General features: G+C 39.3%; 1 protein-coding gene across 1 annotated transcript in view; it reads right to left on the bottom strand.

Moving 5' to 3' along the window:
• Positions 1–8,256: 8,256 nt before the first annotated feature.
• Positions 8,257–23,337, bottom strand: part of LOC140496020 (tumor necrosis factor ligand superfamily member 13B-like) — a 44,241-nt gene continuing 29,160 nt past the window's right edge. Inside the window, exons 5-6 of the mRNA XM_072595453.1 lie at positions 19,696–19,846; positions 8,257–11,184 (exon numbers count right to left, since the gene is read on the bottom strand). Of these exons, the coding sequence (XP_072451554.1) occupies positions 11,069–11,184; positions 19,696–19,846 (267 nt within the window). The 3' untranslated portion in view covers positions 8,257–11,068. The remainder of the gene's footprint in view (positions 11,185–19,695; positions 19,847–23,337) is intronic.

The raw sequence follows: 23,337 nt of genomic DNA, 5'->3' as shown, positions 1-23,337 counted from the left end.
ATGAGGCTATGGTTGCAAGAAAGCATTGGCTGAGGGTAAGTGTGAGTGAGTTCTAATTATTCAGATGGGGTTGTAAAGTGCCTGGGAAGATGGAAATAAGTAGAGCTGTCAGCTGTGTTGCCCTGAGCAGTGTGGTGCAAGAGAACCCTGGGAAAATCAAAGTATGAGGCTTGACACTTGCAAATGTTGTGTCCTTCACCTGTTAAGCCCACCTGACGTTCTGGATTCTTCTGGCACATTGTTTTCAGGTCAAAGAGATGACATTTTTGTTGTTAACTTCCTCAGTCACTTCCACCCTTGCCTGCCTAATTGGAGAAGCTAGCCTCTTTCTCACATCCTCAACAAACTGCTGTTTTTCAAATCTCCCTGTAGCTAAAAGTGAGAGACCCGGGGTAGGAGAGCCTTCCCAGGTCCCCTCTTTAGTCCTGCAGCAACCTCAGTTAAAGAGCTGCAGCAAACTCTACTGGAAATCCATTGACTCCTAAGCTGCCAATGGACCTATCAATTGGCTGGGACGACCTTTCTGAAAATTCTGCAATTTATATTAACAATGGTTGGGAAAAATTATGAATATAAATGCAGTTTTCAGTTTTCTGGTGAAGTAAGAGTGACAAAATGGGACTATCTCTGAAGAATTCCCTACCTGGTGTTTTATCTTGTTGCTTAAATTTTTACCTTTCTTCTCCTGAGGAACCAGTTGTTTTTCAATGGGTGCTGGGCTCTCTCTAGGAACTCTTCAGTTGTCATTTAAGTCTAAGCATAAGTAAAGTTGGTGAGTTGCTTTATCATAGTAGGAAAACAACTGAGCTTAACTTGTTCGTCCAGCAAAGGACACTTAAAGATTACCAAATCAGGAATCCTATCTGCATTTTCCCTCTCTAACCTTAGAGTGCTAAGCTCTGTCATCAGAACTAAGATCAGCTCACTAAACAGATGCCTGAATCTGAGGCTGTCATTTGCTTGGCATGTGTGTTGTAGTGCCACACATGCTATTCATTTACCAACCAGGGTATCAGGAGGAGATCTTTAGAGTAGCATTTTTAAAGGTCAGAAAGTCCTAAAAATAACAAGTTGCAAGAGCTGCTCTCAAACTCTGCAACTTCAGCATTTTTACATATTGCAGCATAAATATTACAGATTCATTTTCTGAAACCTTTTGTCCTGTATAGAATACCACAGGATGAAGAGTATCAGAAAACTTTCTAATGCCTTTCCAAATATTTACTTGTTCCTGGACATTAGATAGTGAGTGAGAGCACATTTGGTAATGGCTCTCACCCTGAAAGGAGATGCTGCACTTGGTATCAACCTTGCAGAGAATAGGAACCAGCTGCTGCTCACTCGCACAGACATAATGAACTCAGACACACTGTTCCACTCTGCAGCCTTGTCTTGCCATCACAGTGGTCAGGAAAGACAAACGGATCAAGGTGAAGAACAGATTGAGGGTAGATAGATAAAGGGAATGATGGATCAATCCAGTGGATGTATTGACAGATTGAGTGAATTGGGAGGATAGAGAAATTGAGGGTTGAATTTGTTGACAGGAGAGATGAGCTGTAGAAACAGTATGAATGTTTGTTAGACAGAGTGTGTAAATAGACTGAAGGGGTGGATGGATCAATATAGGAATCGATTAAGATTCAGTGAGTGGAAGTGGGGCAAGAGATAGTCTCTATGGGTGGGTGAAAGTTAGAGTTTGATATAACTATTTGCTATATAACACTGCCATATCAACAAGGGATAAAAAACAATTGTTTGCAAAATGCACTGTACCCCTCAACTTCACTTCTGGTCAGTTGTGGGAATGGTCACATAGTTTTAGCCAAATTAGATGTTGATTCACTTCTGCCTGTTTCAATATAGCACATAAAACATAAACTGACAGAATGCAGCCACACTGTATGCAAGCTCAAAGGATAAAAATAGATTTTTCTATTTATTTCTTTGACAGTAAACCATGTGAGGGCTATGTCAGTATGTGAGTGCGAACATTTGCATCACACTCCTCTGAGTCACAATGCAGCGTAGGACTGTGTCACTTGCAGATCTCATGCACACTGAACATTGTGATAAAATAGATGTTAACGCTTTGATATTCTTCATGATCAAGCAATATAACTATTTTACATCATACTTTAATTTTCTTTAAAGGTTGATAATCTTTGAGTGTGTATTATTGAATGAATAATCATGTTATTCTATTTTGCATTCTAATTTATTAGGGAAAGGACAGATTTATGTGGTTTTAAAATTAGGAATTTCAGTACAAGTAGCTCCCAGGTCAAGTACAACACAGCAGAATGTTCCATGAGAATCCCTTTGATCTTCCATAAACATACATCTTTAATATTGTTCAAAAAAATACAAATTCCATTTGTCAAAATTGTTTTAGATAAAAATAGCAATGTAAGCAGTACAGTGGCTCAGTAGCTACCTCACAGTATCAGGGACCTGGGTTCAATTCCAGTCTTGGGTGACTATGTGGAGTTTGTACATTCTTCCCGTGTCTGCGTGGGTTTCCTCCTAATCCTTCAATTTTCTCCCACAGTCTAAAAATGTGAAGATTAGTTGGATTGGCTGTGGTACATGTGGGGTTATGTGAATGGGGCATAGGCCTGGGTGGGATGCTCTTTAGAGGTTTGTGCAGACTCAATGGTCTAAATGGCCTCTTTCTGCACTCTATGAAAGGATTGAAATATATATCACTATTTTGTTTTGGATTGTGAGAGTCATGATCTCAGCATATTCTATAGTGATAGAAAAGTGACTGGACAGCTTTTATTCAATTGAGGTGAAGACATTAGGAACAAAGACACTCATTGGAAATGTGCATGTTAAAGTTTATGATAACTACATCTAAGTGATACTTTTTGTCTGAAATGATATTCTACTGTGATTAAAGTCAATTGTTATTTTCTAAATGTGAATCCAAATCAAGTCCTTAATAAGAATACCACATTTTTCAATGGCACAGTTTTAGAAATTATATAAATCTGTGCAGAATGTATTCCTTTTGTTTCTCTTTTTTCCTCTTTTCATCTGTTCTCAGGTCTTTGTCCATGCCTCAGAATGTTCAGGATTGTGTATGAGACGCTGGTGCTTTATTTCCCTTCTTATGGATTGGGCCTAAATGTTGCATGGTTGCATCTTATTTCATGTTGTCCAACTGATATGAAGTGGCTAGCATGTTGATGAATGGAATGGAATTGTAGATGAATACATCGGTTTTGCCTCTGGCATTGCATAATTGAACATCAGCATACTGCACTGTTAAAGTGCATAATAGTTTGATAACTTGTATGCATTATTTACCTTTTCCATCAGTACTGTAGTCTATCCTTGGCATTCAATGCACCCCAGTAAGACTGATTTTTGAAGAAGCAGCACTTCCTGACTATATATTGATAGTTTATATATGGTTCTACCATGAGTCATCTACCATGTTAAAGAATGTATGTGAACTGAAAGCAGAATGTTCCTGCTCCCCAGAAGAGAGGAGTGGACATCACATAAAACAATGCAAGGGGAAGAGGAAGATGTTGAAGAGTGACATCACAGAAAAGTTGTGAGTTGATTGTTGGTTGAGCAACTGCTTTTGATGATTATATTTCAATTAACTTTTAACCTGTCTACTTTTAGTCTAGTAAAACTAGGATTCATAGGTGAGAGTTAGTTGGTGAGTAAAGTGAAGAACTTTTCCTTTTTAATATTCCCCAGTTTTAGTTACTTGTGCAAGAATAAGGTTAAAGTAAGTTAAAGTAATTAAAGGTTACAATGTGAAAAGTTAAAGCTCTAGTATTTCAGGGCAGCTCAGCCAAGAAGAATGCCTGTCTTGCAGCATGCAAGGAATCCTGGCGACCTCTCGTGACCTAGCCATGTGCAAAACGTATCACAGGCTGCACAAACTTGAGCTCCAGAAGGGCAGTTTACAGGAAGCAGTAAGATTGAGGATGAGCAACTGCCAGTCAGTCCAAGAGAAGCAGACGGGTAGTTCAGAGTCCCTAGAAGTCCTGTTCACTGACCAGTTTCCCATTCTGTACATTTGTGAGGGTGATGGATCTCTGAAGGACTGCAGCAAGTGCCCAGGCCCATGGCCCCACTGTAACCAAGCCTGATTGGAAGGGGGAAACAACAATGGAAGAACAGTACTGGAAGGGAATTATTTAATATGGGCAACAAACAGGCATTCCTGTAGCCATCAGTGTGACTCCAGGATAGCTTTTTGCCTCCTTGGAGCTAGGGTCAAGGATGCTATAGATCAGTTCAGGAAATCCAACTGAAGTAGGGTGCACAACTCGAGGTTGTGGTCCATACAGGTACTAATGACATCCTGCAATCACAATTTAGAATGATAGTTAATTAGTAACTAACATCTCTAAAATTGTACTCTTCAGATGTGTGGCTGGAAAGACATTACTGAAGGGTGGGCTTTAGGTTCTTGGTCCCTGGGGTTGCATTTGGGGAAGATGGTACCTGTACAAGCTGACAGATTGCATCTGAACAGAGCCAGAATTGATTTCCTTTTGGATTGTTTTGGTATTGCTACTGGGGAGGGTTTAAACTAACTTAGGCAGATGTGGCTGTAAACTTTTCCTAATTGCAATGTGTTCAGAACAGTTAAGGAAGAATTAAAGGTGAAGGTGTGGCATTTTTATTTACAGAGAGCATTGCAGTGCTATGAAAAAGGATGTTTCAGTGTGTTCAAAGACAGATCAATTTGGCTAAAGTTAAAGACCATGACCACTTCGATTACATTGTTCAGTAGAATATATATTCTGGATTAGTGGTGCTGGAAGAGCACAACAGTTCAGGCAGCATCCAAGGAGCTTCGAAATCGACGTTTGCCTGAAACATCAATTTCGAAGCTCCTTGGATGCTGCCTGAACTGCTGTGCTCTTCCAGCACCACTAATCCAGAATCTGGTTTCCAGCATCTGCAGTCATTGTTTTTACCTCAGTAGAATATATAGACCACCAGCTGGTGGGAAGAATGTCAATAATCAAATCTGCAAACAAATTACAGGAAGATTTAAATATCATAGAGTATTTATGATGGACTTTAATTATCTATATATCAGACTTAGATATTGGTAGCATAAGGGGCAGTGAGGGACAAGTATTCCTAAATTGTCTTCAAGAAAGTTTTGTATATAGGAGCATGTGTCCAGACCAACAAGAAAGAAGGCACAACTAAACTTGGTAATTAGGAATGAGGTGGTAAATCAAATGAGAGTAGAGGAGCATTTAGGGTCCAAGAGCATTGTAGCATAAGGTTTCGGATGATAGTAGAAACTGACATCCATCAATCTGGAGTCAGAAAAATCATCTGATGGAGAGCAGACCTCAGTGGAGCAAGAACAGAACTGGGCTGAATAGATTGGAACCAGTAAAAACAGTACTTGACCAATGGACTACCTTCAAAGAGGAGATGGTTTGGGGACAGTCAAGGTATAATCCTTCAAAAGCAAAAGGTAAGATAAAGACTTCTAGAACTCCCTGGATTATAAAAGGACATAGACATTAAAGAAGGAAGAGCATGGTCATGTCAGGTATCGTGTAGTAATACTTTTGAGAACTAAGCTGAATACAGAAGGTTTAGAAGGGAGGTGAGAAAGGAAACACGAGGAACTAATTATGAAAAAAGACTGTCAGCCAATGTAAAAAAAAACCTCAAAATCTTCTGCAAGCACATCATTCGTAAAATGGTGGTACAAGGAGAAGTTGGGCCATTTAGGGGCCAAAACTCATGGCTGAAATGTTAAATTAATACTTTGCATCTATCTTTATTTATGAGGAAGATGCTGACCAGGCCATCATGACAGAGAGCGAACTCAGTCAGCAGAAGCATTTATAATTTATAAGGAGGAGATGTTGGGTGAGCTTTCAGTACCAGGATCAGAGATATGAATTAAAGAGTGTTGAAGAAAGTGAGCAGGGACACTTGCAATTATTTTTCAATCTTATCTGAATTTGTGGTTGGTCCCAATGGATTGAGAATTTGTAAACATTAGGCTCTTGTTCAAAAAAGTTGTAAAGGTCACCCTGACAATTACAGAATAGTCAGTTTAAATTTAATAGTGGGGAAGCTTCTAGAAAAAAAAATGGGATTCAGTTAATGGAAAAATGTGGACTGATTTGGAAGAGTCAGCGTAGATTTGAAAAGGGAAAATCATGTCTAACTTGCTGAGGTTTATTGAAGAGGTGATGTATTGGAATGATGAGGAAAAGGTTGTTGATGTGATGTACATGGACTTCCAGAGGCTGTTCCATACTGTGTCACATAACAGATTTATGGGGAAAGTTATAGATCACGGCATAAAAGGGGAGTAGCAATGTAGATATGAAATTAGCTGAGGTATGTAACAGAAAGTAATGGTTAATGGGTAGTTTTCATGTTGGAAGAAGGTTTGTAGTGGAATTCCTCAGAGGTTGTTATTGGGACCACTGCGTTTCCTGCTATATATCAAGACCTTGACATGCAACGGATAATTTCAAAGTTTGCAGATGACACAAAACTTGGGAGAATTGTAATCTGTGAGGAGGACAGTATAGAATTTTGGAAGAGCATTGATAAGTCAGTGATGTGATTGGGTAGGTGACAGATAACGTTCAATATGGATGTGATGCACTTTGGTACAAAGAACATAGAGAGAAAGCCAAAATAAAACAAAATATAAAATAAATATTCTAAAGGTGTGCAGGAGCAGAGAGACCCGTTTGTATGTATGTAGGTTATTAAAACTAATTAATAAAGCATACAGTGTTATTAATACGGCATAAAGTACAAGAGCAACGGTGATTTTGAATGTTTATAAGGCACTTGTTAGACCTCAGCTGGGTAATTGTGTACAGTTTTGGGTACCACACTATAGGAAAAATGCAAATACATTGGATAGAATGCAGGGAGAGCTGTATGAGAATGGTTTGTTCCAGGGATGAGACTCTTCAGTTATGAGGCAAGTGTGGAGATGTTGAGACTGGTTTCCTTTAAGAGGTGAAGGCTAAAAGGAGATTTGATAAAAGTTTTCAAAATCATAATGGGTTTGGACAGAATGTGTTGGAAGAACTGTTCCCACTCATATATGGGAAACAGAAAGCACAGTGTTGGTGTTTTGCAGAAGAAGCAGAATCATAGTGAGAAAAGACCTTTCTCACTCAGTGAGAAGTTAGGGTCTGAATAAGGGGTGTAGAGGCAGGTTCAGTTGAGGTATTCAAGAGGACGTTGAATGATTATGATTAGATTAGATTCCCTAGTGTGGAAGCAGACCCTTCAGCCCAACAAGTCCACACTAACCCTGCGAAGAGTAATCCACCCAAACCCATTTCCCGCTGACTAATGCACCTAATACTATGGACGAATTACCATGGCCAGTTCACCTGACCTGCACATCTTTGGACTGTGGGAGGAAACCGGAGCACCCGGAGGAAACCCACGCAGACACGGGGAGAACGTGCAAACTCCACACAGTCACCCAAGGCTGGACTTCAACCAGGGTCCCTGCCGCTGTGAGGCAGCAGTGCTAACCACTGAGCCACCATGCCGCCCTACTATTTAAGTAGGAACAATATGCAGGGTTAAAGGGAACAGGTAAAAGATTGTCACAAAATTAAAATGCTCAAAGAGACACTGCAGCTATGATGAACCAAATGGCTTCCATCTGCACCAGCACAATTCTGTGACTCTGTGGTTTAATACACTTTCTATTATTGACCAAACTATACTGACAATCATGTTTCATGTTTCTTTGCAAAACAATAGTCCCTTTGACCTGAAGATGTATAGAGTAGCAATATAGATTCACTGTATCTGATTACAAAATGACACAGAGGGTAAAGAATTGGCTATATTGAAAATATTTTGCAATGTCATGAATTTATATCCATTGTATAATAAAGATACAAAACTCATGTTGAAAAGGTTTCATAAAAAAGCAGAAAAATAATTTATTTACCAGCTACAAGAATGACTAATGTTTGCATTTATTTAACACCTGTAATGTGGTAAAATGCACAATCTTCACAGAAGTATCACAAAATGAGGTTTGATACTGAGCCACATAGGAGCAATTAGGACAGTTGCTTAAAAGCTTTGTTAAAGCAGCAGGTGTAATTGAAGAATGGTTCCAACACAGAAGAAAGCCATTCACCCTGTCAAGTGTGTGCAGTTCACCTCGAGTCATTCCCCTGCCTTTTCCCTGTAGCCAAATTTTGTTTTTCCGTTTGGATAATTTTCCAAATTCCTTTTCCATGCAGCTAATGGTTAGGATCTTAAATTCCTTTGGAAAATAAGATCCTAACCATTAGCTGCATGGAAAATATTTCCTCATATCACCAATGCTTCTTTGGTAATTACCTTACATCTCTGCCCTGTGGTTTTCAATTCTTCGGTCAGTGGGAACAATTTCTCTCTACTGATTTTATCCAGACCCTACATGATTTTGAATACCTCTGTCGAATCTCCTCTTAACTGCTCTTTTCCAAGATAAGCAATCTCTACTTTGCCATCTTTTCTATGTAACATCATCTCTACAACCATCCTCATGTTCATTCCTGCATTCTCTCTAATGCCTTCACATCCTTTCAGAAGCATGGTACCTGGACTAGAGTCAACATTCCAGCTGATGTCAACCCACTGCTTAACATAACTACCTTGGATTTGTACTCTATAGCCCTATTGATAAAGCCCAGGTTCCCAAGTGCTTCGTCAACTACTCTTTCAACTTGCTTTACTATCTTCAATGATCTATGTGCACATACATTAAGGTACCCCTGATCCTGTACCCCCTTTTATGCTGTTTGTTTGCTATCTTCTTACAAAAATGAATTACTTCACGTTTCTCTGCATTGAATTTTATCTGCAACTTGTCTGCCTATTCCACCAACCTGTCCACATCCCTTTGAAATCCTATGCTATATTCCCAGTTCATAATGCTTACAGATTGTTGTCATCTGCACATTTTATCATAGTGCTAGTACACTAAGGTCTGAGTCATAAGTATACATCAGGAAGAGCCAAGATCTAACACTGATACCTATAGAACTCCACAATAAATCTTCCTCCACTCCAAAAAATCTATTCTCACTGCTGTTTGTTTACTAACATTTTGTATCCTATGTTGCTGCTGTCCCTTTTATTGCATGACTCCTCCCCTTGCTTACAATTCTGAAGATTATGATTAAAGTTAGAGTTAGGTTTAGGGTTAACTTTCACTTTAACTTCCTGCAGTTTCCTTGGATACAATGTTACCGCTCTTTAAACCTTATCAACTTCAGGTACAAACAGCCTATCCAGTATCACTTCTTTATCAAATTTAAAACCTTCATGATCTGAGCTACCTCCTCATTCACTATCAGCTGGGTGAATCTTCATCTTTGCTAAAAATAGGTATCAAATATTCACTTAATACTTCAGTGTTACCTCCCACCTCCATCCATAAATCCCATGGTTAGTCCCTAATTGGTTCCACTCCTCCTCTTACTGCCCTTTTACTATTTATATGCATATAGTAGACCATCTTAAAGAGGAGAGAGAGAGATAGAACAATACCTAGTGTAAATTTGCAGATCGTAGAGGATTAATAAGTGAGGGCATGATCAACAACGATGGACTGACTACAATTATGAGCGCATTGGTGGCACAATTGGAAGAACGTAGATATTGTGGAGACTGGTAGGGTTTGGAGGAGATTAAATACATAGGAAGGAACATGAAGGAATTTCAAAACAAGGTGGAAAGTTTAAATTTGAGACATTAACTAGGAGTCAATATCGGTTTTCAAGCAGAGATGTGATGAATTGAACATGGTGTAAGGACATGAACAACAGACTTTTGGATGAGATCAATGTTAATTAAAGGTGCGAAATGAGAGGTCAGCCATAAAATTATTGGTATAAATAGAATGAAGAGTAACAGTGTCGTAGATGAAGGTTTCAGTAGTAGATAAGATGAGGCAATAGCAGATTTTTGAAATGTTATGAAGATGGAAGTGGGTTGTCTGGGGTCTGAAGAAGAAACATTGAACTCAAAACATTAACTCTATTTTTCCTTCCAAAGATGCTGCCAGATCTGATGAATTTCTCCAGAATGTTCAGGTTTTATTTCAGATCTCTGGCAGTAGCAGTATTTGATTTTATATTAGCCTTGGTGATGGTTCAGAAATTTGATGTGAAGTTCATACTCAGATTCAATGTGACAAATCTGGTACAGACAACTGGACAGGCAAAAAGTCAGTGGCCCGAAAAAAGAGTTTAGCAATGACTTTTGTCTACCCTATCCTTAGTTGGTAATTCTGTTCATCCTGTACTGGATATTGGATGCACAGCTGAGTGATGTTATTGATGTAAATTGTATCAAAATGTATTGTCATATTGTGTATGACAGTTTTGTGATTCACATAATGCACATTTTTCTGGATCCTCACTCTTGCCATGCCTAAAATATTTGCAAATTTTCCCATTTTACCAAAGCACCATTTTACCCAAGCAAAATGTACACTACGTTTTCTCAGAGCACTGTAAAAGAGAGCCACTGAAATGTTTAACCTAAGGAACACTCTGTATCTCCTCAAAGATCCCATTAACTCTCTCAGGGCTCACAGCCATTTGACAAATTGGAGAAATCCCAGGATGATCATCTGCTTTGTTCATGATGTACTTGACTTGTCGTTCATTAGAGCAATTTTGCCTTGACTTTACAAAGGCCCCACAAGAAATCACATGCAAAAAAAAATGGTGGCATTGGGAAGATTATGAAAGCATGTAACTATGTATTTTTCAGACAGTGAAAATAGAAGATTGTTGCATATAAAACAAGAGGGCCTGAATTGCATTAGATTCCGTCCAAAGCATATGCAATTAAAATGATTGTGAAATGACTTACATTGTGAAGGACAATGGCAGATCCTAGTACCACAAATATATTACAACCTGTGATGATAGCAGATAAATCCAACTGCTTGATTAATGAGGCTAATGTCTTTTGATTATAGGGTTAATCTTGAGATCAGTGGAAACATACAAGCAAATTATCCCACATTTGGACAGTCATTGCACTCTCAAATATTGCTTCATAATAATTGAATGACACCAAAAAATGTTGAATCTTTCTCCATGGAGATGTTGGCATTGGGTCGGGATGGTAACAGGAGTTCTAGCTCATCCCCTTGGTCAAGATTCACAATTCCTAAACCAGAAAGACATAGTTAGCAACAGAACAAAACTGAATCCAGTTAGTTCATAGCAAGATAATTGAAAATGGTGAAAACGATCATTGGTGTAAATGTTGAAAACTGTGCGTGAAAAGATTTATTGCATTCGCTGCATTCAATGTGGCCTACTCTACATTGCAGAAACCATACACAGACTGGATGACTGTTTTGTAGAAGATCTCTGGTCCGTATGCAAGCATGATCCCAACCTTCAGTTGCCGGTCATTTTATGCTGTAGTTATCCAGTGAATCACAGCGCAAACTGAAGGAACAACATCTCATTTTCAGATAAGGAACTTTACAACTTTCTGGATGTAATATGAAGTCACCTTCAGATTGTGAACTTCCTCCTATTTCTTCCCTTTCTTTTCGCTTTATTTGTTGTATTCTCTGTCACCATATCCTTTCTCCCTTCCCTGCACTCCAGTGGGACTGTCTGTTATTTCCAGTTCAGCAGTTGGACACACCATTGTTCTACCATTCTCATATTCTGATCACTTAATCTGCACTATCAGCAGCCTTCTCCCCTATCACTCCACCCCCATACTGTTGCATAAATGCTGCCCCCTCCACACTTCACATCAGCTCTAATGAAGAGTCATGTCGACTTGAAATGTTAGTGTGCTGTCTGTCCATGGTTGCTGTCTGACCCACTGTGATCTCCAGCATTTTTTGTTTTCTGTGCAGATTCCTGCATCTCCAGGTTTAACATGGTCTTTAGGATGGACTATTCTCGTAGTTTAATCTTAGCTAAGTTGTCATAAATACATTGGCAAAGTGCATTCATCAAGTACATAAAATAAATCGCATGTAATGTGAACAAGGTACTGGATTTTCATGATCTCAATTGAGACCCAATGAGGCGGGATTGGAAAAAACGTGGCTGCAGAGCAAGGCAACTGGATGTCCCACCCCCATTCCTGCCCTTGGTTACTTTCAGATCCTAGAAGATACACCTTGCTGTTAAGAAGACAATTGGCAGCATTATGAGCTCATTGAGAGCCTGATTCCTTTAAGATGTTTCATTTTGATGGAGATCACCAAACTTTATCAGCTGTCGGATTTATGCCAACTACATGGAGGAATGAGAAAAGGCACGGCAGGTCAAGCAGGACCTGATGAAGGTTTCTGCCTGAAATATTGACTGCCCTGCTCCTCTGAAGCTACCAACAGCTCCACACTTTATCAACTCTGATTTTCCAGCATCTGCAATCCTCACTATTTCCAAGATGGAGGAAAGAACCAGAGACTGAAGGCAGGAGAGTTTAAAAGGTAAGTAAAATGGTTTTGCTTCCTTTCCAGTCCATTGTGAAATGCTGTAGCATGAATTGTTACAGGTATATATCATGTGCTTAATAAAGTAAGTTATGACAATGTCATGATTGGAAAATGTAAGTACTTATTAAACAATTGGTTTGCTGGATTTGTCCCTTCTATCAACTGTCAAGCTGTCAAGTAAAAGATCAATATTGAAAATGTGGGAACACCTTCAGAATTTCCATCCACAGTGTGCAGAAGCCAGTACCACTTATGACTAGCACAAGGGGACACAGCTTTAAATTGAGGGACGATAGATATAGGACAGATGTCAGAAGTAACTTCTTTACTCAGAGAGTAGCAGGGGCATGGAATGCCCTGCCTGCAACAGTAACAGAACATAGAACATTACAGCGCAGTACAGGCCCTTCAGCCCTCGATGTTGCGCCGACCTGTCATACCAATCTGAAGCCCATCTAACCTACACTATTCCATGTGCTTCCATATGCTTATCCAATGATGACTTAAATGTACTTAAAGTTGGTGAATCTACTACCATTGCAGGCAAAGCATTCCATACCCTTACTACTCTCTGAGTAAAGAAACTACCTCTGACATCTGTCCTATATCTATCACCCCTCAATTTAAAGCTATGCCCCCTTGTGCTCACCGTCACCATTCTTGGAAAAAGGCTCTCCCTGTCCACCCTATCTAACCCTCTGGTTATCTTACATGTCACTATTAAGTCACCTCTCAACCTTCTTCTCTCTAACAAAAACAGCCTCAAGTCCCTCAGTCTTTCCTTGTAAGACCTTCCCTCTGTACCAGGCAACATCCTAGTAAATCCCTTCTGCACCCTTTCCAAAGCTTCCACATCCTTCTTATAATGTGGTGACCAGAACTGTACACAATACTCCAAGTGCAGCCGCACCAGAGTTTTGTACAGCTGTAGCATAACCTCATGGTTCCGGAACTCGATCCCTCTATTAATAAAAGCTAAAACACTGTATGCCTTCTTAACAACCCTGTCAACCTGGGTGGCAACTTTCAAGGATCTGTGTATCTGGACACCGAGATCTCTCTGCTCGTCTACACTACCAAGAATCTTACCATTAGCCCAGTACTTTGCATTCCGGTTACTACGACCAAAGTGAATCACCTCACACTTGTCCACATTAAACTCCATTTGCCACCTATCAGCCCAGCTCTGCAGTTTATCTATGTCTCTCTGTAACCTACAACATCCTTCGTCACTATCCACAACTCCACCGACCTTAGTATCGTCTGCAAATTTAGTAACCCATCCTTCTACGGCCTCATCCAGGTAATGGACTCGCCAACTTTAAGGGCATTTAAATGGTCATTGGATAAACATATCAATGGGATTGGAATACTGTAGAATAGACGGGCTTCAGATTGGTTTCACAGGTTGGTGCAACCTGTACTGACAGGCCTGTACTGCACTATAATGTTCTGTGTTCTATATTCTCATTACCAGCTTATGGATGGCAATGTCAACAGAGGGGCCTGGGCCTCAATAATTATCAGAAAACACTGACATGCAAACTGAAGCCATGATTTGGAGATGTCGGTGTTGGACTGGGGTGTACAAAGTTACAAATCACACAACACCTGGTTATAGTACAATAGGTTTAATTGGAAACACTAGCTTTCGGAGCACTGCTCCTTCAACCACCTGATGAAGAAGCTGCGCTCCGAAAGCTAGTGCTTCCAATTAAACGTGCTGGACTATAACCTGGTGTTGTGTGATTTGAAACTGGAGCCAGAATTTCTCAACAGTCATTAAATTCTGAAGTTTGGCAGCTAAACAATAATCCTGATGATATGTCCTAAACCTGAAATGTTAACTCTTGTCTCTTTCTCCAGATGTTGCCAGACCTGCTGAGTATTTCCAGAAATTTCTGTTTTTTTTTATTTTGCAGCTTAATTGATAAAGTTGGTCAGGACTAAAGCTAAAATAGCAAGAAGAAAAGATTGGATCAACTGGGCTTGTACTCACTGGGATTTAGAAGAATGGTGGGGGGGGGGGGAGCAAAAAATCCTGATGGGACTGGATAAGTTAGATGCAGGAAGCATGTTCCTGATGTTGGGGTCTTCCAGAGCTAGGGTCACACTCTAAAAATAACGGCCATTCAGGAAGGATTTTTTCACTCAGAGAGTTGTGAACTAGTGGAATTCTCTATTACAGAAAGCTGTTGGGGCCAGGTTAATAGATATATAAAAGAGGGAGTTGGATATGGTCCTTGCAGCTGAAGGGCTCAAGAAGGATGGAGAGGAAGTGGGAGTGGGATACTGAGATTGCATGTTCAACCATGATTATATTGAATGGTGGTGCAGGCTCGAAGGGCCGAATGGCCTACTCCTGTGACTATTTTCGATGTTTCCAATCTCATTGTAGGATTCAATGGCATCATTTGCAAGAACGAAGTTGAAAAAGCTCAGAAACACTGACTGAATTTCTTTTTATGAGATATAAAGCAAAGAAACATGCCTCTCAGATAATAAGTTCAGGATAGCTTTTAAGCTCCACTGAAACCAATTATTTTTATTTTTAATTTTCTTCATTTTGGATAGTGGACTAAAATGGGAAAAGGACTTATTTAAATCAAGGACTGTGAAAGGAATTGCTGCATTTTAAAAAAGGATTACTGGAAATCATTGTGAGTTGTGTTTACCCTGTTTCTTTTTTCAAGCAATGGGGATGATATTTGACATCAAAAACACTGTGGTTGAGCGTTCAAGATAAGCTTCACCCAGAGACAGACTGCTGATTGGGTTTCAGTTGTGATGGTTAGAAGTCATCAGGACGACAACAACTCTCTGAGCTGGTGGGCAGATTGTGCTTGAACAACACAGAGGCAGAAAGTCTCCAGAATAGCAGAGACAGCATCTCTTCTTTTCTTTCTGTGCAGTGAAGTAAACAAGAACTGAAAAGTTGATCATTCCTCCCATTATTTTCAATAAGCTGTTGCCTCTGACCAGTGACTCATCTGTGTCTTTGACAAAGAATGAAAGCATCAGAAGAAAGATTGGAGGATTAAAAGAAGCAAAATGTTTCCCTAATACTTATCTCCCCATCCAGAATATCTATGTTGATTTATTTGTTTGTGTATTTCAACATTAGGGTTTGTGATGGGGATAGCACTTAAGAGGCAATTATCAGTTAATAAGTCATACTTACATTTTCTGTGTTTAAAATTGATTTCTTTGTAATAAATAATAGTTTCTTGCTTATTCCACAAACCTGGACATAATTTTATATTATGCTGAGTCCACCATAAATATAATCTTGGGGCTTTGAGTAAGTTAATTAAACCTTTAACTCTTCTGGTCCTCTGTACAATGGCAATGGAGTACTCCTTTTCTTCTTCTAACCCTATCAGCGTAACCCTCTATTCCCCTTTCCCTGATATAATTACCTAACTACCCTGTAAACACATCCCGATTAAATCACTGACTCGGGATGGAATCCACCGGCACAGGCCAATGCTCTGGGCTTGTATACAATTCCCACCACAACAGAATGTGGAATTTACGTTCAATTAGTAAGTCTGGAATGTAAAGCTCCTTTTAATAATCGTGACCATGGAGGTATCATTGATTATTATAAAACCCCACTTGGTTAACAAATATCCTTTAAGAAGTAAAGTCTGTCATCCTTACCTGTGCTCAAATCCAATCTACACTAATGTGACTGACTGTTAACTTCCCTTTGAGATTGTCTAATAGGCAGCTCACTTTAAGGAAAATAAGAATGGACAACAAATGATGACCTCACCAGTAACACCCAGGTCCTATAAAAGCATAAAAAAGCTCCCTGTGTTGGCAAGTTCCACATTCTCTCTGAAACTCAAAAAACATAAGTTTGAAGCAGAGTCTTTGAGACTTGATTTTTATATTATTTTTCAATTATTTAAATGGTCCTTCCACCTCATATCAGTATAATCAGATCAAAAACACTGAATGCGGTGGGCTCATTAGGAACATTTCAAATGGCAAACAATAACAAAGAAATGTGTTTATCCCAATTAGAACATTTCTGACCTAATCATGATCTTCAAAATTTGATGCCATCTTTTCATTGCTTCTTGAGATTGTGGGCAAGTAACCAAAAGATGTGAATTGTTTTATTCCTAAACCAGTCATTGATTCTCTGAATTCTTTTGCTGCTGTCTGGGCTAGCATTTATTGCCCATTCCTAGTTGCCTTTGAGAAGGTGGTGGTATGCTGTCTTCTTGAACCACTGCAGTCTATTTTCTGTTGACCCAGAACAGGAGTTTGATCTAGCAGTACTGAAGGAACAGTGATATAGTGACAAGTCAGAATGGTAAGTAACTTCATGGGAAACCTGCAGGTGCTGGGTATTCCCACGTGTCTACAGCTTTTGTCCTTCTTGATGAGAGTGGCCATTGGTTTGGATGATGCTGTCTATGAAGCCTTGGTGAATTTCCGCACTGCATCTTATAGATGGTACACACTGCTACTGAGTATTGATGGTGGCGGGAGAGAATGGTTAAAGATGTGCTGCTAATTAAGTGGGCTACCATGTCCTGGATAGAGTCAAGATTCTGGAGTGCTTTTGGAGTTGCACTTATCTAGACAAGTGTGAAGTATTTCATCATACTTCTGACTTGTTTCTTGTAGATAGTGGACAGGCTTTTTGAGTTAGGAGGTGAGTTACTTGTTACAGGTTTTCTTGCCTCTGATCTGCTGTTCCAGCAAGAATATTTATATGGCAAGTTTAGTTCAGCATCTAGTCAATGGTAACAATTATTGACATAACATGTGAACCTTGATCTGATTGTATTTCTTTTGGTAATCTGTTACTTGTAAGTAGTTGAACTAACATCTCTACTACAATTTTTGCAGTAATGTTTTCCAAAGCCACTATTTTAAGGAATCTTGTTGGCACATCGATAATTGTTAAAAGATACTGTTTCTCTAAGGTATGGTGGCCCTCAGGTTAAATCACCACCAGTTGTCTCTCTCTCGTGAGAGAGGAGCTCTATGGTCTTGTAAGACTGTGGCAACTTGATTTGTACCACAATCTGTAACACTATGGCATACCAATTCCCTTGCACCTTCACAGCAATTAAGTTTGGAGATGGAAGTATTGTTGAATATGGAAAAGTGGAAAGTAGAATGATATTCCAGCAGCAATACCAGCTCTTTAACAACACAATTTGTGAAATTCAGTGCAACACTATCAATCTGCAAACAGTAAAAAGCAGCAGACTACTAATAGTGGTCTCACAACTAATGGAACAGTCCAAAGTTCTGCAACCTACTCCACATTTACTTCAGAATGAAGGTGTGTATTTAGACAAGAGTTTCTATGAACATTCCATCTTCAACATTAATTGCAATACATGAATGCCTAAGATAAGCTAAGGTGTGTGCAAACGTCTTCAGCTGAAAATGTGAGATTAGTAACCCACTTGCCTCCTCCCAAAGCCTCCACTCTCCTAAAGTCTAGTCAAAGCTCTTTACTTTTCATGCACTGTACAGTGGACCTTGACATCGTTTAGGCTGTTGTATTGAATACCTGTTTCTCAGATCTAAGCTCCTCTCCTAGTAAAGCTAAAAAATTTTTCAAATGCGTAGGCATGTCCTACCCTCAAAAAAGTGGAAATCTTAACAATTCAATTCCTTGCCTATCAGCAAAAGCAACATATTGCAGAATCTAAAAATGCTGGAAATCTCAGCAGGTCAGGCAGCATCTGTAGAGAGAGGAACAGTTAACATTTCAAACCAAACAATTTTTCTTGCAATTGGTAATGTTAGAGATGTACCAGGAGTCAAGAAAGTAAAGAGGCTGGGAAAGAAAGGCAGGAGATAAGTACAAAAGGGAAAGTCTGTGATAATGTAGAAGGATAAAAAATGAAATGACAAAGGGATAAGAGTGGAAGGCAAAATGAAATAACAAGAGAGACAGACAAGCGGAAATGTAAACTGGAAAAGCTGAATCACTATCAACAAAATTTAGTCAAATGAATTTGAGTGGAAGTTACAATCTGAAGTTGTTGAATTCAGTGACGAGCTGTGAACTGCCTGTAAACTGTTCTTTAAGCTTACGTTGAGCTTCACTGGACCTTTTGTATGAAGCTGTGGACAGAGTGTTCAGAACACAGTTGAGGCACAGAATTAAAATGACAGACATTCAGAAGTTTGGGATCATACTTATGAGCTAAACAGACATTTCTGCAAAGTGCTTATTCACAATATGCACTCTAACCACCACAGCAATCATGCACTTTCTCCTATCCTCCTGTAAAGACTTTATTCCATTCACCCAGTTTCTCTTCTTCTGTCATATCTATTCTGACTATGCTACCTTCTTCACCAGTGCTTCCAAATGTCTTTCTTTTTCACTAACTGAGGTTTCTCCAACACGGTTGATAGCTAGGATCTTTGACTGTATCTGTTCTATTTTCCACACTTTCATCCTATACCTCCTCGTGCAATAGCCTCTACATTCATTGGCATGAAACATTCATTCTATTTCTCTCACCACAGATAATGCATGATCTCCTGAGTATTTCTAGCATTTTGTTTTCATTTGCCTATTCACCTCCTTGACTATCACGCAAACTAGGAGGCAAGGATGCTCATGTAAAATTGATCAAATGGATTTCATCTCCCAGAGTGTAATATAAGTCTGAATTCCCTACCTCAGAAAATTGTGGAGGCTAGGTCACTGAAAGACATTGTAGATAGAATTGTGAAATATTGAGGATTTGAGGGTTATGATGATCTGGCAAGAAAGAGGATCAAAGTCTGGGCAGATCAGCCATGATATTGTTGAACAGTGGAGCAGGCTTGAGGTTCCACATGCTCTACTTTTGCTCTGACTTAGAGTCACAGAGTCATAGAGATGTACAGCATGAAAACAGACCTTTCGGTCCAACTGGTCCATGCCAACCAGATATCCTAAATTAATCTAGTCCCATTTGCCAACACTTGGCCCATATCCCTCTAAACCCTGCCTATTAATATATCCAACTTAAATGTTGTAATTGTACCGGCCTCCACCATTTCCTCTGGCAGTTCATTCCATACATGTACCACCCTGCATGAAAAAGTTGCCCCTTAGGTTCCTTTTTAATCTTTCCCCTTGCTTATATTCTTATGTACTCAGCATTCCAAAAAATAATATTTAGCTTTTATGGATACATTTTATGATATACTGTGTATGGTTCTAGTCTTACCAGCGGTGAAACAGGTATTACTGGGTGAGCTGTTTGGCATGTTTTGAATGCAGCGAAATAGCGTCAATACAGGTCGTTCATTCCCAACCACATTAGCCTTCCTTCTCTGGACTATATGACCCATGGCCATGTAGTTATCATAGTACAGAACCTGTGAAATGAACAGCCATTACAGAATCAGAATACAGATACTAAATACGCATTGTTAGGTGAAGTAACAAACTTGGGGATGCTCACATTTGGCTGACATTAGAACATGATAAATATAGTCACTGTTGTTTCTTTACAGAAATGTGCTAACATCCTGTTGTCAGGCATGATCACATTGATGTAATTTGTAACATATGGAATTTAAATAACTTGATTAAAAATTCTCCTACGGAATTGAATGTTAGGAGAATTAGCATTCATGTTTTTTTCTTGTTGGTAACTCTGGAAATACTGATGCTGTATGCTTCAAGGCACTGTTTGCTAATTAGATCTGTTGGGGTTGCTAATTACAATGGGTGTAATTATATTTTGTTAATTACAGTAGGCAGGGTTAGGAATTACTAATTGCAATAAGTAGAGCTGTTGATTGCTAATTACAATTGGGGTGGTTGAAAGGTTGCTATAATGTTATTGATTGAATTATTAATTTGAATACACATGGTTACAGTTGGTTAATTAGAGTAAGGAAGGTAAGGGTTTTGTTAATGATTGGAATGTGGATGTGTAGGAGGAGTTGCTGAAGATCAGAGTTAATTAAAGTAGTTGGGGAATTGGTTGGAGTAGTGGGTTGGGAGTTGTTAATTAAAGTAAGTGCTGCTGAATTTGTTATTTGAACACATTATTAATTGAAGGTATTATTCAGAGCCAGTCAAATGATATAAACCAGTATCATTACGGCAACTGTGAAGTCATAGGCGATGTGTCATTATTATTGAACTAAACAATTAACATGATTGAATGTGTACGCTTTTTGTTTGCTTTGTGCATTAGAGTAATTACAGTTCCCTAAATAGATGCTGTAAGTTCTTGTTAAGAGAACATTAGAATTCACTATATCAAGTTACTGACATTGCAGAGTACATCCATATTAATGTAAAAACAAGAGTTGTTTTGCTGAGTGGATGGGAGCTATGTTCAGGTATGCCTTTTCTCTTCGCAGTGTCTCTCACAGGAGGAACCATTGTGAAGAAACTCAACACGTGCTCATGATATGATGTAAACTACCTACTGATAATTATACTTTCTCAAACTGTCTGATCTTTACATTTTACATTCTTTGTTAGTTACTGCATCGTTATTGTTGTTAGCCAGTTAACGTTGTACAGATGGCCTCAGTCAATCCTTAAGCCATTCAGCTGATACCATCTCTATTCACAGAAAGGAAAAAGCAAGCCAAATTGCATTGAATTAGCAGTAATCCTTTTCTGTTCTGATTCTGACAGCTTAACTACATTTTAGAATAGGAACAGTGAGTCCTTTTTGAAAATGACAACCTGAAAACAAAGTTTAATTCACATTTTTTGTTTAAAACACTGCTGAATGGGAGCTCCAGATGCCAGTCTATTTCCATTTGGAAACCTCTTATGTTTCTTTTGGCGATTTAAATTGTAATAAAGATGATTATATTGTCATTGTAAACTAACTTATAATATACCCTGTAGATGTTCAGCCATTCTTCTACCTAACAGGTTCATCTGTCATCTCAGTTTATTTTCTTTTTGGTTATAATTTATTTTATTAGCTAATTACACTATTTAAATCTTTCACCTAATTTCAATTCCCCTATCACTTTTCACCCCAAACCACAATCCCATTTGATTAAAATACACAGTCTATCTGAAAAGAAAATCCTCTGCTATAGGGGGCTATGGTAACAGACCAGCAATTCCAATGGCAGACTTGGAGAAGTGCAGACTGGAGTTGTATGCCAGGACAATGAAGACCCCTAACCATGATACACTCCATTGGACTTGTCTGGGATATTGAATTTCTAATGGACAATTTCCCATGTCTGGAATTCTCCAAAACAGTTCATTGTAGTCAAAATCTTTGAACAGTTCTGACTCAGTAAAGCTAGTAACTATACAGGAAAAAATTGAGGATTAGAAACTTCCAGGTAACTATTAAACATCTGGCTCGATATTGAAACGTCCCCAACTTCTTACACCTCTCCCTCTCCCTCCAAACACTGCTCAGCCCAGACCCCCATCCAACATGATTCCCAATCCTCCCCCAGATCCAATACCCCACTAATAGCCTGATTCTCTGGCTGCTGGCCCAATCCCTCACCTCCTACCTTCTGCTAACTGACATACCCTTGCTTCCAGAATGTTCACGCATCCTCCACTCTTCCCCCAGACCCATAGAAACATAGAAAACAGGAGCAGGCCATTTAGTCCTTGGAGCCTTTTTCCCCATTCAATATGATTGTGGCTGGGCATTTAACTCAGTACTCTCTTCCCACTTTCTCCCCATGTCCTTTGACCCCTTCAGCCTTAAGAGCTAGATCTAACTCATTCTTGAAAACATGCAATGTTTTGGCTTCAACCAGTTCCTGTAGCAGAGACTTCCACAAGCTCACCTCTGTCAGCATGAAAAAATTTCTCCTCATCTTAGTTCTAGATTGCCTATCCCCGAACCTTAGACTGTGACCCCTGGTTCTGAACTCATTGGTCATCAGGAACATGCTTGCTGCATTTACTCTGTCTAATCCTGCTAGGATTTTATAGGTTTCTATAAGATCCCCTCTTTTGGATCTCCAGTGAATAAGACTATAAGAATAAAGTCCTAATTGATCCAGTCTCCCTACATACATCAGTTCTGCCAGCCCAGGTTTCAGTCTGGTAAACCTTTATTGCACTCTCTCTAGAGCCAGAACATCCTTCCTCAGACAAACAGACCAAAACATACTCCAGGAGTAATCTTATCAAAGTCCTGTATATATGCAGCAAAACATCTCTCCTCCCATTCTCAAATCCTCTTACTATGAAGGCTAACATATCATTCACTTTTTTTTACTGCTTGTTGCATCTGCAAGCTTACTTTCAGTGGCTGCTGTACAGGGACATCCTGGTCTCAGTGCACCTCCCTTTTTCCCAATTTATTACCATTCAGTTTCCTGTTTTTGCTACCAAATAGGTAACCTCACATACATTCCATCTATGTATTGTTGGTAGATAGAAGATGGAAGATAGCGGTCAGAGATTAGTGTCTTAATTTAACAGATTAAAGCCTGACATACTTCATATTATAATGCATGCGCAATAAACAGAATTCTAATAAACCCTAAATCTGAATCTGAGGACATAGAACATAGAACGTTACAGTGCAATACAGGCCCTTTGGCCCTCAATGTTGTGCCGACCTGTGAAATTAATCTGATCCCCACCTAACCTATACCATTCCGTTATTATCCATATGTCTGTCCAATGCCCATTTAAATGCCCGTAACGTCAGCGAGTCCATTACTGTTGCAGGCAGGCCATTCCACACCCCTACTACTCTCTGAGTAAAGAAACTACCCCTGATATCTGTCCTAAATCTATCGCCCCTCAATTTGAAGCTATGTCCCCTCATGTTAGCCTTCATCATCCAAGGAAAAAGGCTCTCGCTGTCCACTCCTATCTAAGCCTCTGATTATCTTATATGTCT

This window comes from Chiloscyllium punctatum, chromosome 25, assembly GCF_047496795.1.
Source record: "Chiloscyllium punctatum isolate Juve2018m chromosome 25, sChiPun1.3, whole genome shotgun sequence".
In the NCBI taxonomy this organism is placed as follows: Eukaryota; Metazoa; Chordata; class Chondrichthyes; order Orectolobiformes; family Hemiscylliidae; genus Chiloscyllium; species Chiloscyllium punctatum.
The sequence above is the reverse complement of the archived record's forward strand: the minus strand, read 5'-3'. Positions and strand labels throughout refer to the sequence as shown.